The 18,989-nt window shown below is 55.5% G+C and overlaps 3 protein-coding genes across 13 annotated transcripts in view; 1 reads left to right on the plus strand and 2 right to left on the minus strand.

Annotated features, from left to right (window-relative positions):
• The window catches only part of MROH1 (maestro heat like repeat family member 1), a 55,062-nt gene extending 45,064 nt beyond the window's left edge, over positions 1-9,998 (minus strand). For 6 of the 11 annotated variants that reach the window (XM_019630287.1, XM_019630286.1, XM_019630284.1 and 3 more), the window contains exons 1-4: positions 9,902-9,998; positions 1,461-1,566; positions 362-437; positions 114-259 (exon numbers count right to left, since the gene is read on the minus strand). In XM_019630287.1, coding sequence (XP_019485832.1) covers positions 114-259; positions 362-383 — 168 coding nt within the window. In that variant the 5' untranslated portion in view covers positions 384-437; positions 1,461-1,566; positions 9,902-9,998. The other 5 variants (XM_019630279.1, XM_019630277.1, XM_019630278.1 and 2 more) reach the window with 5 other exon arrangements.
• A 1,459-nt stretch (positions 9,999-11,457) lies between these two features.
• LOC109375040 (testis-specific serine/threonine-protein kinase 5-like) lies at positions 11,458-13,995 on the plus strand. The gene has a single exon (XM_019630122.1). The coding sequence runs from the start codon at positions 12,624-12,626 to the stop codon at positions 12,963-12,965; it is 342 nt and encodes a 113-aa protein (XP_019485667.1). The 5' UTR covers positions 11,458-12,623; the 3' UTR covers positions 12,966-13,995.
• Positions 13,996-15,261: 1,266 nt separating this feature from the next.
• On the minus strand, positions 15,262-17,668 carry HGH1 (HGH1 cochaperone). Its single transcript, XM_019630121.1, has 6 exons — positions 16,951-17,668; positions 16,777-16,877; positions 16,570-16,668; positions 16,281-16,372; positions 16,073-16,195; positions 15,262-15,985 (listed from the first exon to the last, which is right to left on the minus strand). Exons 1-6 carry the CDS (start codon positions 17,568-17,570, stop codon positions 15,800-15,802), a joined length of 1,221 nt encoding a protein of 406 aa, XP_019485666.1. The 5' UTR covers positions 17,571-17,668; the 3' UTR covers positions 15,262-15,799.
• Between the last annotated feature and the right edge of the window lie 1,321 nt (positions 17,669-18,989).

Consider the following 18,989-nt stretch of genomic DNA (forward strand, 5'->3'; position numbering starts at 1 on the left):
CGCAGCCCTGCCCCCTGCAGGACCCACAGACCCCGCCCACACGCCCACGGCCCCGCCCTAACCCTGCCCTCCGCCCCACCCCCAGAGAGGCAGGACAGGCCCTAGCCCCACACCTTCTCATTCTGCCGCAGGTGCTCCTCACAGGCGCTGAGCGCCTCCTGTGGCTGCGACTCTCCGAGGGTGCACAGGGCACTGCACACCTGCTCTTGCACCAGAGGGTCCTTGTCAGTGACGGCGTCCAGCAGGATGGTGGACAGCTCTGCAGCGACAAAGCCCGTGCGCATGCTCAGGCCGGTCTGAGGACTCAGACCCAGTGCCGGAGGCCATGGTGTCCCCAGGCCCACCCACCGCACGCACTCACTCCTCACGTAGGACCGGGTCATCGCGGTGGTCTCGGCTTCCTCTCACCCAGTGTTAACATGGACAGCTTCTCAAACCTGGAGGAACCAGAAGGCGACCCTGAATTCACAGGCTTCCTCAATTACAGGAGGTACAATGTTTGCGAAAAGCACACGACTTAAAGGAATCACTCCGCGGGACAGTCTCTGCCACACTTGGGCTGCGCTGCTCACAGATGGGGGGGGAGGCTGTCCCGCCCACAGGTACCAGCTCTCTCCACCTGGCACCGGTGGCCTGCGCCCACTGTCAGCCCACAAGGGCTTGTTCTGGGGCCCCCGGTGACCTGGGCAGGTGTGGTCACTGCCTCCTCCTACAGCCTCTGCCTTCACTCTGAAGAACAGAAGACAGGATGTACTAAGGCCTGGAGTCCTGGGGGTCTGTGCACAGCTGGAAAACCTGTCCCCAGGGACCAAAAACAGGCCCCTGAGCCCTGCAGGGCCACATTCCCCACAACGAGGATGCCAGCACAGGATTACATGGGCCTCCTGGAGGATGAGGCTGGACGGGCAGCACAGGGCACCAGGGGATTCACTGGCACCTGAAACCAACCGTCCCAACAGCCCGGGGGACGGGGGAGCAGCAGCTTCCAGACGTCAGGTACCTGGAAGCACCCCTAGCTGCAGGCAGACCAAAGCCCAGCCATCCTGCAAGGGCCACTGCTCAGGCGCATGGCATACTCTCCAGGGACGGGAAAGGTCAGAGGGCCCAGGCCCTCAGTGTGGCCACTGCCTGCTTCCTAACACTCATGTCCTCTGTTCGCTGGCGATCCCACCGCCCCTTCATTCTCTCCATAAAAGGACGATGGCAGTAAAGGAGAGATGGCACGCTCTGCCCTGACCATCTGGCTGTGCACACGCGGGGAGAGGCAAAGTGAGAAATCATGCAAGGCTTGAGGGGTGGGAAATTAGAAATAAGGGGGCATTCCAATGCAAAAAAGCAGACCAGTCCCACGCATTCACCCACCCCACCCCGACCTCAACAAAAGGACAGGAGACATGCATGTTTTAAAAGAATAAACTCACAAGAACACTAGAAAACAAGAAAAAATAAAATTAGCAGACCAGAGACTTCCAGGAACCCCCAGGCAGACAGGAAGCAGATGGAGAAGATGCTGGTTTGAAGAGGGTGGCATCAGCGAGGTGTTTCCACTTTCTTCCTGGAAAGCATCTAAAAGCAACAAGGAAAACACGGGAAAAAAACCACATATTCAATTTGCAGCAGAGCAAGAAACCAAAAATCCCAAACCCCAACAGGGTGAAGGGCTGAAAATACCACAGTTGTCGGTGGGGTGGGAGGTTCCAGAAAGAACCCACAGAACACACTTCTCAAAGGCGGGGCAGACACTCACGTGAAACCCAAAATCCTCCGTTCCCAGGCCCGGTCTGAGTCCTGGAGGCAGGCAGCCTGTCCCTGGGCAGAGGCTTTCCCTGTGAAAAGCCACAGCTGCCCACCTCCAGTGCCTCCAAAAACGCAAACACTAAAGCAGCTCACACTCCACCCAGTTCAGAAGGCCCTTCGGACAAGCGCAAACGGCCCTGCTCGCCCACCTCAAACAGGAGCAAACAAAAATAAATAAGCCAAAGAGACATCAGCTCCCAGCCCGATGGGAGTAATGGACCACTTTGCCCTCCTGACCAAAACAACTGAAAACTGGACAAAGCACAGGAAACCACAGTTCTCGGGAAGATGGACACCAGGAAACGAGGGGCAGGGAACCCTGAGATCACTGCAGCTCACCGCCTGGAGGGCGCATTCAGGCTGAGGAGCATTCAGCAGGGCCTAGTGACACTCCTGAGTTGAGGAGACGGACTGGGGGGTTCTCAGGAGACCTAGGTCCTGCCTCATTTTGCAGGCTGTAGAACCAGAGAGAATTCCAGAGACCTGCAAAAGGTCCCCTGCGCGCTCAGCTGATTTACTGGGCAGCAGAATAATGTTCCCCAAGATGCCCGCCCAGGCCTTCACCCCAGAACCTGTGACTATGCTACCTTACATGGCAGAAGGGACCCAGCAAGTGGGATTAAGGGTACAGGCCCTGAGGTGGGGGGTTCCCCTGGATTAGGTGGGTGAGCCAGAATAATCACACAGGTACTTAACAGCAGAGAGCCTTTCCCAGCGGGGTCAGAGAGATGAGACGGAGGGTAGAGGAGGAGGAATTCAAAGCATGGGAAGGACTCAACCCACCATGGCTGGCTTTGAAGGGTGGGGCGAGGAAGCCCTAAGCCAAGGCATGTTGGTGGCCTGTGGAAGCTGGGAACAACCCTCAGCTGATAGCCAGCAAGAAAACAGGAGCTTTGGTCCTCTACACGCAAAGAACCAAATTCTGACAACAGCCTAAAAAAGCAGGAAACATCCTCTCCAGAGCCTCCAGAAAGGAGCACAGCCCTACCGAGCCTAGATTTTAGCCCAGTGAGGTCCATGGTAGGCTTCTGACCTCAAGAACTAAGATAACAAATGTGTGTTGTTTAAGCCACTATGTTTGTGGTAATTTGTCATAGCAGCCATAGAAAACTATTGGGTTGTCGGAAAAGTCATGATGCATTTTTGCAACAAAAACCAGAAAAAATACGTTATGACTTTTTCCGACAACCCAGTAATATAAGTGCCATGTTTGAGAAGAAACTACACAAGGCTGGGGAAAGAGCACCTGAAACGATGAGCAGAAACAATCTCTGGAGCTGCCAGCAGCCAGAAGGGAAACAGCAGCACTCTCGGCGGCGGGAAGGGGTGCTGCCTCAGTAAAGAAGCAAAATTAGCCCTAGACTAAATGCTACTCTGGTCTCACCGAACAAAGCCGAAAGCAAGACCTGAAAAGATCGAACTGTCCCCAAGTAACTTAGCCACATCCCAGCACCAAGCTCAAGAATAATAACAGGAACACAAAACTATCCAGCACATGGGCCGGCCGAGTGGCGCATTGGTTAAGAGTTGGCTTGGGACGCCAGCTCTGAGCATCAGGGCCCTGGTTCGGATCCCACATGAGGGCCAGTGACGCTGCGCCTTAGCCTACAGCTAAGATGGTGAACAACAGGTCGACCTGGAGCTGGGCTGTGAGTTGCCAGCGATGGCGTAGGCTGCAGCCCCTGCTGCAGTGGGCTGCCATAAGCTACGGTGAGTGGCTAGCAGCCAGTGTGCGCAGGCCGGCAGCTGGCGTGAGCTGCCATGAGCTGCCATGAGTTGCTATAAGTGGCTGTCCAATGGCCGGCAAGCGGCTGCCTCACCCGGGAAGAGCACAATGATAATACCAACATGGGCGAGTGAAGCGACGTCCTCCGCAACTAGACTGAGGAACAAAAGCACAGCAGCTTGTCTGTTCCCCTCCCCCAATTCCACAATTTAAAAAAAAAAAATCTTGAAAAAGAAAAAAAATATCCAGCACCAAAAAGGTAAAATAGCAATGTCTCATATCCAATAAAAAATTACTAGGCATGCAAAGAAGCAAGAAAATACAACCCATAATGAGGATGAGCCAATCAAACTGACACAGAAATGACACAAAGGAAAGAATTAGTAGAAGTAACCAGTTAGCTCAGTTGGTTAGAGCATAGTGCTGATAACACCAATGTTGCCGGTTCAATCCCTTCATGGGCCACTGTAAGCTGCGCCCTCCCTAAAAAGAGTCAACTATGCCATTGTAGCATTAAAGCAATGTGTACCAATGACCATGGCTGTTCCACAATAAAATTAAAAAATAAATAAATGAAAAAAAGAATTAATAGACAAGGATATTTAGACAGTTATTATAACCATATTTCATATATTCCAGAAACCACAGGAAAGACTGAATGTTAACGTAAAGAGGTAAAGTGAAAGGATGGAAAAAGAAAAACGAGGCTGAAAACAGTCATAAGAAAGCTAGAGTGACTATGTTAATATTAAACAAAGTAGATTTCAGAGACAATAATCCCAAATATTTATGCACCTAACAAAAGAGCTTCAAAATACACAAGCTATTAAAAATGCAAGGAGAAATACACAAATCCAAATTATAGTAGAGATTGCAACACACTCTCTTTATAATTCATGGGACACGTATACAGAAAATCAGTAAGGGTTCAAAAGACCTGAACAATACTGTCAACCAACTTGACCAAAGTAGTATTTCTGGAACACTCCATTCATTAACAATAGAATACATCCTTTCCAAAAGCACATGGAACATTTACCACGACTGACCATATTCTAAGCAGTAAAACAAGTCTCAATAAATTTAAAAGAATTCAACTAATACAAAGTAGTGCCTCTGACCAAAACAGAATTAAATTAGAAATCAATAAGAGAAAGCTTGCGAGCTGGACGAGTGGCATGGTGGTTAAGAGCTGGCTTGGGACGCCAGAGGGCCCCGGTTCAGATCCCACATATGAGGGCCAGTGACACTGCCCTCCACAGCTAAGATGCTGAACAACAGCTCAACCTGGAGCTGGGCTGCTGTGAGTCGCCAGCAGCCAGCGTGAGAGGCCAGCAGCCGCTGTGAGCAGCCGTCCAGAAGCCGGCAACTGATCTGCCTCACCTGGGAAGAGCGCAATGATGGTGCCAACTTGGGCCAGTGAAGCAATGTACTCCACAACTAGACTGAAGAGCAAAAAGGACAGCAACTTGTCTGTTCCCCTTCCCCCAAATCCCCAGCGCTGTTCCCATCCCCCAACTCCCCAGTTAATAATAATAATAATAATAATAATAATAATAATAATTTTAAAAAGAAATAGACACATACCTTGAAAAACATAAATTACTGAAGCTTACTCAAGAAGAAATATTAGGTCGTCGGAAAAGTCATGACGCATTTTTGCAACAAAAAACATAGAAAAACACGTCATGACTTTTCTGATGACCCAATAGATAACCTAAATAGCCCTCTATCTAATAAAGAAATTAAACTTGTAGTTTAAAACCATCCCACAGAGAAAACTCTGGACCTAGATGGCTTTCCTGGGGATTTCTACCAAACACTTAAGAAATCATACCAACTCTACACAAATTCTTCTAGGAAAATTAAAAATAAAGGAATACTTCCCAACTGATTCTATCATTACTCTGATAACAAAACCAGAAATATATATTACAAATAATGAAAACTGTAGGCCAAATCCCTCATATACACAAATACAAAAACTCTTAATATTTTATCAAATCATATTCAACAATGTGTAAAAAGGATACTACATCATGACCAAATGAAATTTATCCTATAAATACACGGTTGGTTTAATATTTTTAAGTGCAGCCAATATAATTCACAGCAACAGACCAAAAAAGAAAAACCATATACAGACAGTCCCCAGTTTAGGATGGTTCAACTTATACCATTTTCAACTAGCGTGAAAGTAATATGTATTCAGTAGAAACTATACTTCAAGTTTTGAATTTTGATCTTTTCCCAGGCTAGTGATACGCAGTATGATCCTCTCTTGTGATGCTGGACAGTGGCCGCGAGCATTAGCTCCCTGTCAGCCACGTGATCGCCAGGGTAAACAACAGATAACTCTGCAGTGTAGTATTAAATGCATTTTCAATTTATGAAAATTTCAACTTATGATGGGTTTATTGGGATGTAACCCCATCATAAGTCAAGGAGTATCTGTAATCATGTCAATAAATACAGAAAAGGCATTTGTCAAAATCCAACATCCACCTATAATAAAAATGGTCAGCAAACAAGAATAGGAGGGAACTTCCTCAACCTGATAAAGACCACCTAAGGGAAACCTACGAAACACCATCCTTAAACTAAATGCTATCCCTCTAAGACAGGGAACAAGGCAAGGATGTCTGAGCTCACCACTTCCATTCACTGCCATATTAGAGGGACTAGCCTGTGCAACAAGGCAATAAAAAAAAAGGCATTCAAATTGAAAAAGAAGTAAAACTGTTTTTAATTACAGGTGATGTGATCACTTATGTAGAAAATCCTACGGGATCTACAATTGAGACTAGAATCAGTAAGTCAGGTAGCAAGATCACAGGATATAAAGTCAATATTAAAAAACCAAGTGTATTTCCATATACTAACAATAAACAACCAAAAATTGAAAAACTCTTTTCATTTGCCATTGAGTAAAAAAAATTTAGACATAAATTTGACAAAAGATATGACAAGATAAACAGGATAAACAATACATTAAAACTATCAAATATTGTTGAGAGATATTAAAGAACATAAATGAATGGATATAGGAGGTCTGACAAGTTCGCGAACTTGTTGCAATGATGTTGTTAACCTTTTTTGATATCAGAAGGATTATTCATTATGAATTTGTACCAACTGGACAAACAGTTAACCAAGTTTACTATTTGGAAGTGCTGAAAAGGCTGCGTGAAAAAGTTAGACAACCTGAACTTTTCGCCAACAATTCATGGCTCTTGCATCATGAAAATGCACCAGCTCACACGCACTGTCTGTGAGGGCGTTTTTGGCCAGTAAACAAATAACTGTATTGGAACACCCTCCCTGCTCACCTGCCTGGCCCCCAATGACTTCTTTCTTTACCCAAAGATAAAGGAAATATTGAAAGGGAGACATTTTAATGACATTCAAGACATCAAGGGTAATACAACGACAGCTCTGATGGCCATTCCAGAAAGAGTTCCAAAATTGCTTTGAAGGGTGGACTAGGTGCTGGCGTCAGTGCATAGCTTCCCAAGGGGAGTACTTAGAAGGTGACGGTGGTGATATTCAGCAATGAGGAATGTAGCACTTTTTCTAGGATGAGTTCACGAACCTAATTGTCAGAACTCGTACCATGCAAAGATATCAAATGGATCTACAGATGGAATACATTCCCAATCAAAATCCCAGCAGGCTTTTTGTAGAAACTGACAGACTGATTGTACAATTCATATGGAAATGCAAAGGACCCGGAATAGCCAATAACTCCGAAAAAAAAACTGGAAGACTCACACCACCTGACTCATATGGCCAATTGATTTTCAACAAAGGTGCAAAGGCAATTCAGTAGAGAGGACAGACTTCCCAACAAACAGTCCTGAACAACTGGACATCCATGTATAACAGAACGAACTTCAGCCTACACCTCACACCACATACAAAACTCAAAATGATTCATGATCTAAATGTAAAACTTAAAACTGTGAAACTTCTGAAAGAGGCACCGCCAAGCAAGATACTGTCTAAGCTCCAGTCTGCTGCCCCTGACCCAGGTCAGGCGGTCTGCACACTGACACTCCACATGGGGGTGGCAGCACAGACCCCGCTCTCTGTGGGGACAGACAGACTTATGGAAAACCGAGGTGCATGCTCCTCAGGGGAAGGGGATGCAGAGACAGGGCCAGGTCCGGGAGGCCCCGGGTTCTGCAGGAGGCTTGCTGATACTGACTGCCCACCAGAAGCTTAGAGGCACCATCTCCTTTAGTCCACACAGCCAAGAGGGTCTGAGGGACACACTGCTAGTTAGGTGCTAGTTAGTGGTAGGGCACGACTCAACCAGGACTGGCTCCCACCAGCTCCACTCCAAGACCAGGTCATGGGGGCAGGGTTAGCGGGTCTTCCCTCCCTGCATCGGACGCATGGTAGGTGAGTGAAGGACTGGTTTCCTCCTCGCTCACTTGAACCCAGCTGGCATCCAACCTCATTTAGTGAATGCCCACCAGGTGCCGTCCGGCAGCATATTACCGCTGCCCCAGGACATGGCTCACGCACTGAGCCCGAGGCCGCCATGGGTCTGTCTAGAGGGCCAAGCGTGTGAGGAGATGGGAAAGTCAGGATGCAATGTGGGGTCAGGGGCAAGCCCCACCCACGCAGCAGGTCCACCGGACTCTCCCTCCCTGCACCAGAGCCAAAAAAGGAGTCAACTTCCAGAGTCACCAACAAGAACCTGGGCTGATGACCCGGGAAATGCCGTTGCCAGCTCATCACTCACAGGCCCTTGAGAATGTTACTGCTGAACATACGGCATGCCGAGCTGTGTCACTGGGGTCACAGGCAAACCCGCAAAGCCAGGTGGCCCTCCAGCTGTGGAGGAAGCACGTTTCCCATGACACCCAGCAACTGGAATCCCCTGAGCACTGGCCAGGTGCGCACAGAGCCACAGGAGTGCTCCTGAGCCCCTACCTCGAGGAGGTCAAGTGACTCAACTCGGGAAGGGACTCAGAGATGTGGGACCACTGATCACAGACGAGCAGCATCCCGAGCACTCACCTGGGCCTCAGTGGACCTTGGGTCGGAAAACCGAGCACAGACACTTGCTTACAGCTCTGACACTCAGCTCGCCGCCATCTCCACCCTGACCTCTCCCGCACCCCCGCCTCCCCTGCCTCGTCTTGTGTCGCCATGCACTCAGCTATCGGGGTCAGAAAGCACCACCCCAGTTCTCCCCTCTCCCGCCCACACCCTACAGTCCACTCACTGGCCTCCTTCTTCTCCACCTCTACCACCAGCCCCTTCCAAAGTGGTCCCTGCTCCCAGACTGTCCCCTCAAAGCCAGCCTCAACCCCCACCCCATTTGTCCCCACCACCAGACTGCGGCTCCGGCTTACACCCCCAGGCAAGGCCACTCCTCTGGTGTCTCCCTCAATCCCCTCTGCCCCTCCCACGCCCCTCTGTGCTCGCCTCACTGCACTTGAGCTTACCGGTCACCCCCCCACACACACACACACACACACACACACCCTGCTGGCTGGTAAGGGGAACCTCTGTAAGTGTGTAGTTGGAACTGCCTGCGTCCACAGAGCCCCCTTCTCGGGCCCTAGTGCTGCTGCTCTGCAGCTGTGCTGGGGCTGCGGGAAGTCAGGCCCCCAAATCCAGGCCTAGGAGCAGAGGGGCTGGGGGCCGGCCTCCGCCCAGCACCACCTAGCCCTTCCCTTGACTGAGCTCTGGGCTTCCTCCCGCCCTTCCAGCTTTGCCACCTACACTCTGTGACCGACAGCCCTCAGTGACTTCGGACAAATCATCTCCCTGCTCTGGGTGGTCTCAGAGGAAAGGGAAAGGATACAACAGTCCTGCGCTTGGGGACCCAGGGTTTAGGCTTAGCTTCCCACAGAGAGGACCCCCGGTGTCGCCACTGGGGGGAGCAGGAACCTGGACCACAAGTCCCCAGGGAGGTGACAGGCTCTAGGAGGGGACTTCATGCCCTCAGGGAGGGGACGGGCACCGGCACTCCGCGTCCCACCCTGGAAGGTGATGAGCACCGGGCAAGGGCACCCCGAGTCCTACCCTGACAGAGGACGGGCGCCGGGGACAGTCTCCCGGCGCCGGCGTGAGGAAGCAGGCGAGCGGCTCGGCTGCTGAGTCTCGCTTCCGGGTTGTGACGCGGCAAATCAGGCCTCGCGGGGACCTGGACGCACCTGAGCCCGGGAAGCGGGCGGGCTCGGCCCCGCGACGACCGGGACCCTCCCCGCGGTCGCCCGGTGACCTTGGGGAGGCTCCCCCTGACTCGGCCTCCAGCACGAATAGGCCAAGGTGGCGCCTCAGACCCTCGGGCCCAGGCTCCCCCGAGCGGCGCCTCCGCGAGCGAGCGACGCCGGCCCCCGGTACCCGCCCACCGATTACCTGAGGAGTCGCCGCCGCCGCCGCCGGCGTACAGCCCTCCCGCCAAGCCGCGCACCGGAGTGGGCGGGGCCGCACGTTGAGCCCGCCTCCGCCACCCGCCCTCCGCCAACCGCAGCCCGGCGCGCGGCAGCCCGCACCCCGCCCACCGAACCCCCGCGAGCGGGGCCCCGCGAGCAGGCCCCGTGACCGCGGAGATAGACTGTAGAGCTCCAGCCGAGGGTTCGGTCGGCCATTGCGCAGGCGCGGAGAGCGCCCTCCGACTTCCTCCGCGCAAGACACAGTCGCGTCTCCCACTGCTCGGTGTCCCTATCGGACACTTACACCCCCATGATTACCGCACACAGACACCGCCCAACACACTGGGGGACCCACCAGGGACGCGGGCTCGGGGCGTCATTGCCCCCAAAGCCGGTCCCATGGTAAAAACATACCTGAACAGGTACATGCGCCAGGTGGGCCTGACCTGACATACATACATACAAGGTCTGCCACACATGAACACACACACTGAACACCCAACAGAGACCCCGGCCGCAGACCCCTTCGCGAACAGAAAGCGCACAAGCACACAGGAGGGACACCTTGTTTGCCAACAGACCGTGGGGATCACAATGAGCAGGTGTCTGCGTTTGGGACCTTGGGATCTGGAGAAGCAGATAAGAAGCAGATAATAAGCAAGATCAATAAGTGCTGTGAGGGCCGGCCGAGTGGCGCGATGGTTAAGAACTCGCTTGGGAAGCCAGAGGGCCCCGGTTCGGATCCCACATATGAGGGCCAGTGACACTGCCCTCCACAGCTAAGATGCTGAACAACAGCTCAACCTGGAGCTGGGCTGCCATGAGTCGCCGGCGACGGCGTGGGCTGCAGTCCCTGTGGCAGTGGGTTGCCATGGGCTACCGTGTGTGGCCAGCAGCCAGCGTGAGCGGCCAGCAGCCGCAGTGAGCGGCCGTCCAGAAGCCGGCGACTGATCTGCCTCGCCAGAGAAGAGCGCAATGATGGTGCCAACTTGGGCCAGTGAAGCAACGTCCTCCACAACTAGACTGAAGAAAACAAAATGATAGCAACTTGTCTGTTCCCCTTCCCCCAATTCCCCAGCATTGTTCCCATCCCCCCAATTCCCCAATAAAAATCTTTAAAAAAAAAAAAAATAAGTGCTGTGAAAGGGTACGGCTGGGGGCTGGGAAGAGGAGCCCGCGCTCTGGGCAGCCCCCGGCACCTGCAAAGACCCCAAGGCCAGAACGGAGGAGGGAGTGGCGTTCCACACGCTCAGGAAGTGACTGGGCATTTTGAGAAGGAAGTGGTGGGCAGCCCTGTATCAACAGCCTAACAAGTGTTTGCTTCTTGCTGAAGGTTGGGTCTGCAGAGAGCTGTGAGCGAGGGTGCAGGTGGCAAAGTGGGGCCCCCGAGGTAAACACCTGGCAGGATGCAGCTGAACAGTGAGAAGGGCTTTTTCCACAGAGAGAAGGGCTTCAGCCTGTTTCTGTCTAGGGGTGGAGCCCAAAAGAGGAACAGAACTCTGATGGCAGAGTGAGGTGCTCAGCAGATGGGCCTTCCTCCCCTCAGGAAGAGCCCCAACCCCATCCCCAGTAGCGCATGTGCAAGTTGCCAGGCGGGGAGGAAGGGGCCTCTTCCAAGCTGACACCTGGATGGCTCCTCTCCTGCATGAGCCCTGCCTATGTTCCCCATGGCCAGTACCCAGCATGGCCTGCTGGCCCTGCCCCTTCCACAGCCTCAGCCGGACTTCACTCTCCAAGCACACAAACTGCCTGGCACACATCACAGCCGTCATTTAACTTTAATATTATTAGATTATGAAGGCCCGTCTCTCTTCCAAGTGGTAAGCTCTATGAGAGAAAGGGCATGTCTGCGATTGGCTCCCAAGTGCCCAGCACCAAGCCCACCCTGTGATGGGTGCTCAAGGAATCCCCATAAAATAAGAGGGGTGACATTGGGTGCAGAGAAAGAGGGGGGTAAGAAAGACTTTGCAAAGGGAGTCTGGACAAAGCTGGTGACTGATTTCTGGCCTCCAGTTGTGTTCTGGCACTGGTGGGCTCCCCCACCCATGCTCTTCTGGCTCAGCCTCTATTGCAGCCCACCTGGCTGCCATCTTGGGACCCTCCCCAAGGATGAGGGATGCAGTTGAGATGGTTACTGGTGCACGTTGTCTCTCCCCTTCCTTATGTGCTTAGAAACCCCACTTGCCTTCCTTTGCTCACTCTCCCCACCCCCCAGTTTCTTTAAAGGCCTTTTGTGGCCAGTCACATCCAGGGTGGTCCACAGAGGCCTCACCCTGGCTCTAGCCCTTGAGGGTTCTCACCCCCGACAGTGAGCCCCACACCGGGCAGGGCTGGATCCAGAAAAATGTTCTCAGGGCAGGCAGGTCCTGGGAACAGAACACTCCCTTTGAGGGCACAATGCAGGTGCAGCTCTAGAATCCTCCATTCTAGACTATGCCCTCCCCCGCACCAATCCCCAGCTGTGTCAGCCCCCATCCCCAGCTCTCATTCCTGGTCACTCCCCTGCGTGGGCTCCAGTCCCAGCAAGACTTGAGAAACTTGGCTACAGCCGCTAGGGGGCGCAGGTCCTGCCTGGTCTCCTGGGGCCCAGTCACCCCTGACCCTCCGAAGTTAAGTCAGGCCTCAGCTGTGCCCCACCACCCCAACCTGCCAAGGCCGGTGGTGAACCGGCCTGCACTGGCCCCTTCCGTGGCGCCCTGCCCTCCATGAAGGGCAGCGGCCGGCGAAAGCTGGACCAGCGAGTCTTCATGGAGCAGGTGCGCGAGTGCAGAGACAAGGGCTACCTGCTCTCTTCCAAGATCGGCTCCGGCACCTTCTCCAAAGTCTACCTGGCCTATGCCATGCACCAGAGCATGAAGCACAACCGCAAGCTCGCCTCCGACCTGCAGGGAAAGCGCCACACCATAGTGAGCAGGCCCACCTCCTCCCGTGGGCGGGGGCTCCAGGAGTCCTGTCCAAACCCTAAACCCTACTCGGGCACCTCCCAGCTGCTCTGGCTTCCTCCCAACCCCGCATGCACCCTGGAGGCCAAGGCTCCCGCAGGCTGACCACTCCCAGTTCTGGGACCTCTGAGCACATAAGTGCCTTAGATAGGAGGGAGGGGAAGGTCAGCGCCATCCCCCAGGTGCTGCTTACCCAGCCTCACCCTCCAAGTTCATCGATGTGCACAAAGGACACGGGACCTGTCCTGCTACATCCTGCCCCTGAGGGGCTGTGGTCTGCACACAGTGGCTACTGCCCACCCCACAGGTGGCTATCAAGATCGTCTCCACCACCGAGGCCTGTGTGGAGTTCTCCCACAAGTTCCTGCCCCGTAAGATCTCGTCGCTCAATGCTTCCCTACAAGCACTAGAAGGTGGTGGGCAGAGAGGCCAGGACAGCCCATCCCCACCCTGCCCATCCCGGCGGCCAGCCTGCACCACACCTGCTGCCCACCCCAGGCCTGTCCCCTTCCCCACCTGGGACCCTTGTGCTCGGGCCCTGACCCCATCTTGAGACCCCAATTCAGTGCACTGCACAGCCCCTCCTTGGGGTGACAGCAGGTGGGTGGGGGTCCTGCAGGTGCAGCTGTACGAAACCTAACACAACAGCCAGCGCTCCTACCTGGTGCTCGAGCTGGCGGGCAGCAGTGACCTGTTGGAGCACATCAAAGTGGTATCAGCCCACCACTGCTGCCTGGGGCTGGAGGAGGCAGCCCACAGGCTGTTCTGGCAGCTGCTCAGTGCCGTGGCCCATTGCCACAGCGCGGGCATCGTGCACTAGTAAGGGTGCCATCCAGCCTACCCACCCTCTTGCATGGAGGGGCCCACCTGAGTCCAGGCCCTTCCCCACATAGGGACCTGAAGTGTGAGAACATCCTGCTGGATGACCAAGGTTTCCTAATGCTGACTGGTGAGTCTCTGGGCCAGCCTCTACCCTTGCACCAGCCTTCAACTTCTGCCAGAAGCCCATGCCACCCTTGTCCCAGCCAGGCTCTCAGCCTCTACACTGGTCTGCTCCAGACCGGCTCCCAGCCGGGCTTGACCTTCAGCCCTCCCAGGAGGCCTCCACCCCACCCTTGCCTGCAGCCACACTTGTGGTCACTCCCACATCCCATGCTCACCCCCTCACACCTGTTCCCCTACACCGCCCACCCCACACCTCTGCAGACTTGGGCTTTGCCAACTAGTCAGGGCTTAAGAACTCACTGCTGAGCACCTTCTGTGGCTCCCTGGCCTACACGGCCCCCAAGAACCTCCTGAGCAAGTACAGGGGGAGCAGACTGACCTGTGGAGCCTGTGAGTGCCGCCCCACAGGCACCCTGGCTGGGTGGGGGTAAGGGGTCACGTCCTGAGGAGCCCGTGCCCCCAGGGGCGTCATCCTCTATGCCATGGAGATCGAAGGCTGCGCTTCAAGGAGCTCCAGCCCCACCGTGAGCTGGGCCTGATGCGCCATGGCCCCGCCTTCCAGCCAGGCCTGTCCCCAGATGAGCACTGCCATGTCCTTCCCAAATCCCAGCTTGGGCTTGGGGGTGGACAGCAGGAGACCTGGATCAGAAGGGTCATCCTGCACAGTGGATGGAGTAGTGGTGAGGGAGAAGCTGGGCTGGGGGCGGGCCTGCCTCAGACTCACCTCAGGAAAGGCGGTGGCCCTGCTAGGCTCCAGGCCCAGCTCTGCACTAGCCCAGGGCTAGCCGCCTCACCTCTCCTCTCGGTGCCTCAGTCTCCCCACCAGTGATAGCGGACGCCCTCCTACCGATCCCTCCAAGCTGCCAGCATTGCTGACGGGGATGCGCATGGGCTGGGGGTGCGGGGGCAGCAGCCGTGAGCCCTTGCCTGCAGAGTGCCATGACCTGCTCCAGGCCTGCTCCAGCTGCACCCGCACGCACCTGGACCTGCAGCAGGTGGCTGCACACCACTGGATGCTGCCTGCCGTGCACATGCTCGTCAGCACCACAGTGCTCCACGCTGCGCCAGGTGGGGCAGGGCCCCAAGCTGGGGCAGGTGGGCTGCCCCTCAGCACCCATCGAATCCCCCACTGCGGTCCATAGCAGAGAGGCTGGCGGAGTTCCAGCGCCCAGCACCCTTGGACGTGGAGCCCGGCGAGGAGTCAGAGCCCCCAAGGCTGCTCCTGCAGCTGCATAGCTCGCAGCAGCAGGGCACCCCTGAAAGAACCTCTGCTCCAGCACCTGAGTCCCCGGAGGCCTGCCAGAGAAGAGGTGCAGGCTGTGCTGGGGCTCCGGTGCACTGCAGCAGCCAGCCAGGGCTGGGCACCCCCAGGCAGCCACTATCACTGCTTCATGTCTGCCATCAGAAGCGTGCTGGAGCGCTACAGGGTCAACTGAGGGTGGGTGGGTAGACAGGGTGAAGGCCAGATAAACCGTTTATTCTGTGAAGCCATGGGTGTGGACGTCTCTATGCAGGAAGAGGACAGCAGGCCTTGGAGCACTGGTGGTGCTCCGGAACAAGAGAGTCTACACACCTCCGTGCCAGAGCTTTAATTGGGGCAGGAATACAGAGACCACGGAGGAGGGAGATAACCCGCACCCACGAGGATATCCACGTCCCTGGGAGAGCACAAGCAGAGTTGACCTCCAGCCCTGGAGGCAGTCCTAGGACTGAGGACATATGCACTGGGGGTGCTGAGAACTTCTGGAAGCCAAGCTGCACTGTAGCACCACGATGCAAGGGAAGGGTCCTGTACAAAATATGGCAGACCCAGGAAGGAGGCAGAGTGGTGTGAGGGCCACACTGACAGCCTGCCAGTGACAGCCTACAGAGTTTGGCCTAGCAGACGCAGAGTTCTCAGCAGCGCCCAGCCTCTGAGCAAGGGGACCCAGAGGCCTCCAGGAAGCTGCAGGAAGTAAGCGTGGGCCTGGAGCTGGGGACCAGCTGCAGGGGTCTCAGCGGGGAGCAGCACCCTCTGCTCGGGGCTCTGGGGCCAGCTCCTGCTCCTGCTCCTGCTGTTCCCGCTTACAATGCTCCTGCTCCTGGAGGTCCAGCTGCTGCAGCTGCCGCTCAACGTCCTCGGGCACCTGCACCTCTAGCAGGTTCTCCATGCCATGCTCCGGCTCATCCCCAATAAGCACCTGTCAGCAGGGGAGGCAGGTGACCAGCTGGCGGGCACATCTGGACACTACCCACCCTGCCCCACCCCCGCCAAACCCTGCACCCACCTGGATGAGTTTCTCACACGTCACTCGCACGTGGGGCTCTGGCTCCCAGCTGTGCAGCTCACGCAGGATCAGGTAGGCTCCCTGGTCCCTCACTTGCTGCCGACCAGGTGCGGTGGCTGTCAGCTAGGGAAGGGCAGAGGTTAGTCAGACGCCAGTAGGGCCATGCATGTGTTGGAGGTGAGATCCCTGCAGCAGAAGCCCTGCTCACCAGCATGATGGTCTCCATGAGCATCTTGCGGATGGCAGCATCAGGCTCCCGCTGCTTGTCTGGCGGCAGGTACTGCAGGTCCACGGGCAGCCCTAGGGGCGAATGTGGCAATCGCTATATCTGCGCTCGGGTGCCAGGCGAGACCCTGCCTTTGGCAGCCCTGTCTGTGCTCAGCAACTCCCAGCTAGGAGGTTCTAGAAAGCGCCCTGATCTGGACAGTCCCTCCCTCCCTCTTACTATTGGCCTCCCCTCCGCCTGGGCAACCGGAGACTCCAACCAAGCCACTCACGCTCCATCTCCTCCTCAGAGAAGTCCTCAGGCCCTGCCAGGGGCAGTAACAAGAAGGGGAGAATATCCACCTCAGGACCGAGCAACCATTCGTGGTGTCCTGGGTGGGTGGGTGGGTGGGGAAACAGGGATGAGGGGCCAGTCAAGAAAGGCTCCAGACTCGTCTCTCCCCTCCTCGCCCCCACTGCAAAGTCCCACCACCACTCACGGTGCTCGAAGCAGCAGTTTCGTAGCGTCCCCACCACCCCGCCCCTGAGCACAGTGGAGTCTGGGTATTGGGTAAGGGGCAGCAGCCGCTGGATCACGCACCTGAAGGAAGGAACTACTCAGTGCTGTCCCTGCTCACTTCCACCCCCTCCGCGCATGGAATCCTGGACTTCACCTGTTGGGGTCCAGCAGGAAGGCGCGCGCCCCGGGACGCTGGCTGAGGTTGGAGAGCACCGGCCCCAGGTAATGCAGGGGCGCGCGGGCGTTGTAGCCGGGCGTGCACAACGCGTGCACCAGCCGCTCCAGGCCCGATTCCCCGGGCTCGGCGGCCCCCAGCGCCTCCATCAGCGCGGCACACGGCCCCGGCTCGCGGCTGAGGTTGGCCAGCACGGCGGCCGCTTCGTCGGCCCAGTGCCACTGTGGGTCCAACGCGCAGCTCAGTAGGCGGGCTGGGAGCTCGGGCTCGGCCGCCAGCAGCGGATCGTGCAGGCAGGGGTCGGCGGCCAGGTTGACCAGGGCGCGGGCGGCGTCGCGGGCCGGGGCTGGGGCCGGGGCCGCCGCCAACTCGACCAGAGCCCGCAGCAGCGCCGCCTGGCCGGCCAGCAGCGTGCGTCCCGGCCCCGAGCCCGTCAGCGCCAGCACATGCTGCGCGGCGGCCGCCTGTAGGTCCGCCCGCGCCGCGGGCATCAGGAAGGGCAGCAGCTTCGCCGCCTCCGCCTCTGCCTCCGGAATGAGCGACCCTGTGGGGCCGACGCCATCAGCCGACACGCCCGCGTCCGCCGCGGCCTCCCGCATGCCGACTGGCCCTTCACACTTGGGCCGAGGTAGCTCAGCTCCAGTTCGTGCGCCCCGCCCCGCCCTGCGCGGCCACGGAGGCCACGCCCACCAGGAAAGCGGAAGCCGCATTGACCAATCCAAGGTTGAGGACTCTGCACAAGGGGCGGGACCACCGATTGGAGGCGGGGCAAACCAAGGCCCGGGAATTGTGGGAGTGGGCGCTCGGCCGGAAGCGGCCTACCTGGGTGCTAGAAGCGGCAGCGTTGGGGGTCCCAGAGGGACAAACATTGAACCCCCGATATGGCAGCACCCCCTCGGTATGACCCGCCAGCCACTGATAGCAGACTGATGGCAGTGGCCCTCGTCCATCATGGATTGGGCAGAGACCCATCTTCACTCGAACAGACACATGAGTAATTACGTTGACTCTGTAATGTAGAACCGGCCGTGGGTTCCTAGCATAATCTCCTTTTTTGTTCATGATATATTTTCATGTCTCTATATTATTATTGTAGTCAATTTGCTAAAATTCTGTTTAGAATTTTTGCATCTGTGTCCATGAGGGATATTGGTCTGTGGTTTTCCTGTAATGTCTTTGTGTGATTTTGGTAGCAGGGTGCCGGAGAGAGGCTCTCTCCCCGTCGAGGGGTACCCGCGCTTTTGGGAGTTGGAAGAAGATACGTGGAGCCGTAGGAAGCGACGTCTTTATTCAAGAAGTGGCATGCTTCTACACTGACCCTCTAGGCATCACCGGCCTGGTACAAATGGCTGGGTTTTATACAGCGTGAGAACAAAGGCGGCACATTGCCAAAGGTGCTTACATAAAACAGAACCATAAACATCTGTAAGGTGAACGGCGCCTGCGCTGCGTTCCACCTGCCTCCGGCGGGTCGTTGCACTGCCGCTGGGCAGCCAGATGAGGGAGCCTGACCGACTCTTTCAGCCCTGCTCAGGGTTATGCTGCCCTCAGAAAGATGGGAGAGGAAGGAATCCTCCAATTCAATTTTCTGCAAGAGTTTGTAAAACTCGTATTATTTCTTCCCTAAATGTTTGGTAGGAGTCCCCGGTGAAGCCATCTGGGCCTGAAATTCTTTCTGGGAAGATTTTTCAACTACAGATTCAATTCCTTGAATAGCTACATGGCTATTGATGTTGTTGATTTCTTCTCAGGTGATTTTTGGTAGCCTGTCTTTCAAGGAAGGAGTCCATTTCATCTGAATTTGCTGAATTCCTTGGCAAAAATCTCTTCATAATGTTCCCTTTCTAGCCTGTTACTATATGCAGAGTCTGTAGTGCTGTCACCTCTTGTTCTGATACGGATAATTTGTGTCTTTTTGTCAGTATTGCCAGAGGTTTGTCAATTTTGTTGATCTTCTAAAAGAACTACCTTTTGGAGTCATAAATTTTCTCTATTTTCTTTTTCAATTTCATTGATTT

The sequence above is a fragment of the Hipposideros armiger genome, unplaced genomic scaffold, assembly GCF_001890085.2.
Source record: "Hipposideros armiger isolate ML-2016 unplaced genomic scaffold, ASM189008v1 scaffold_897, whole genome shotgun sequence".
Classification (NCBI taxonomy): Eukaryota; Metazoa; Chordata; class Mammalia; order Chiroptera; family Hipposideridae; genus Hipposideros; species Hipposideros armiger.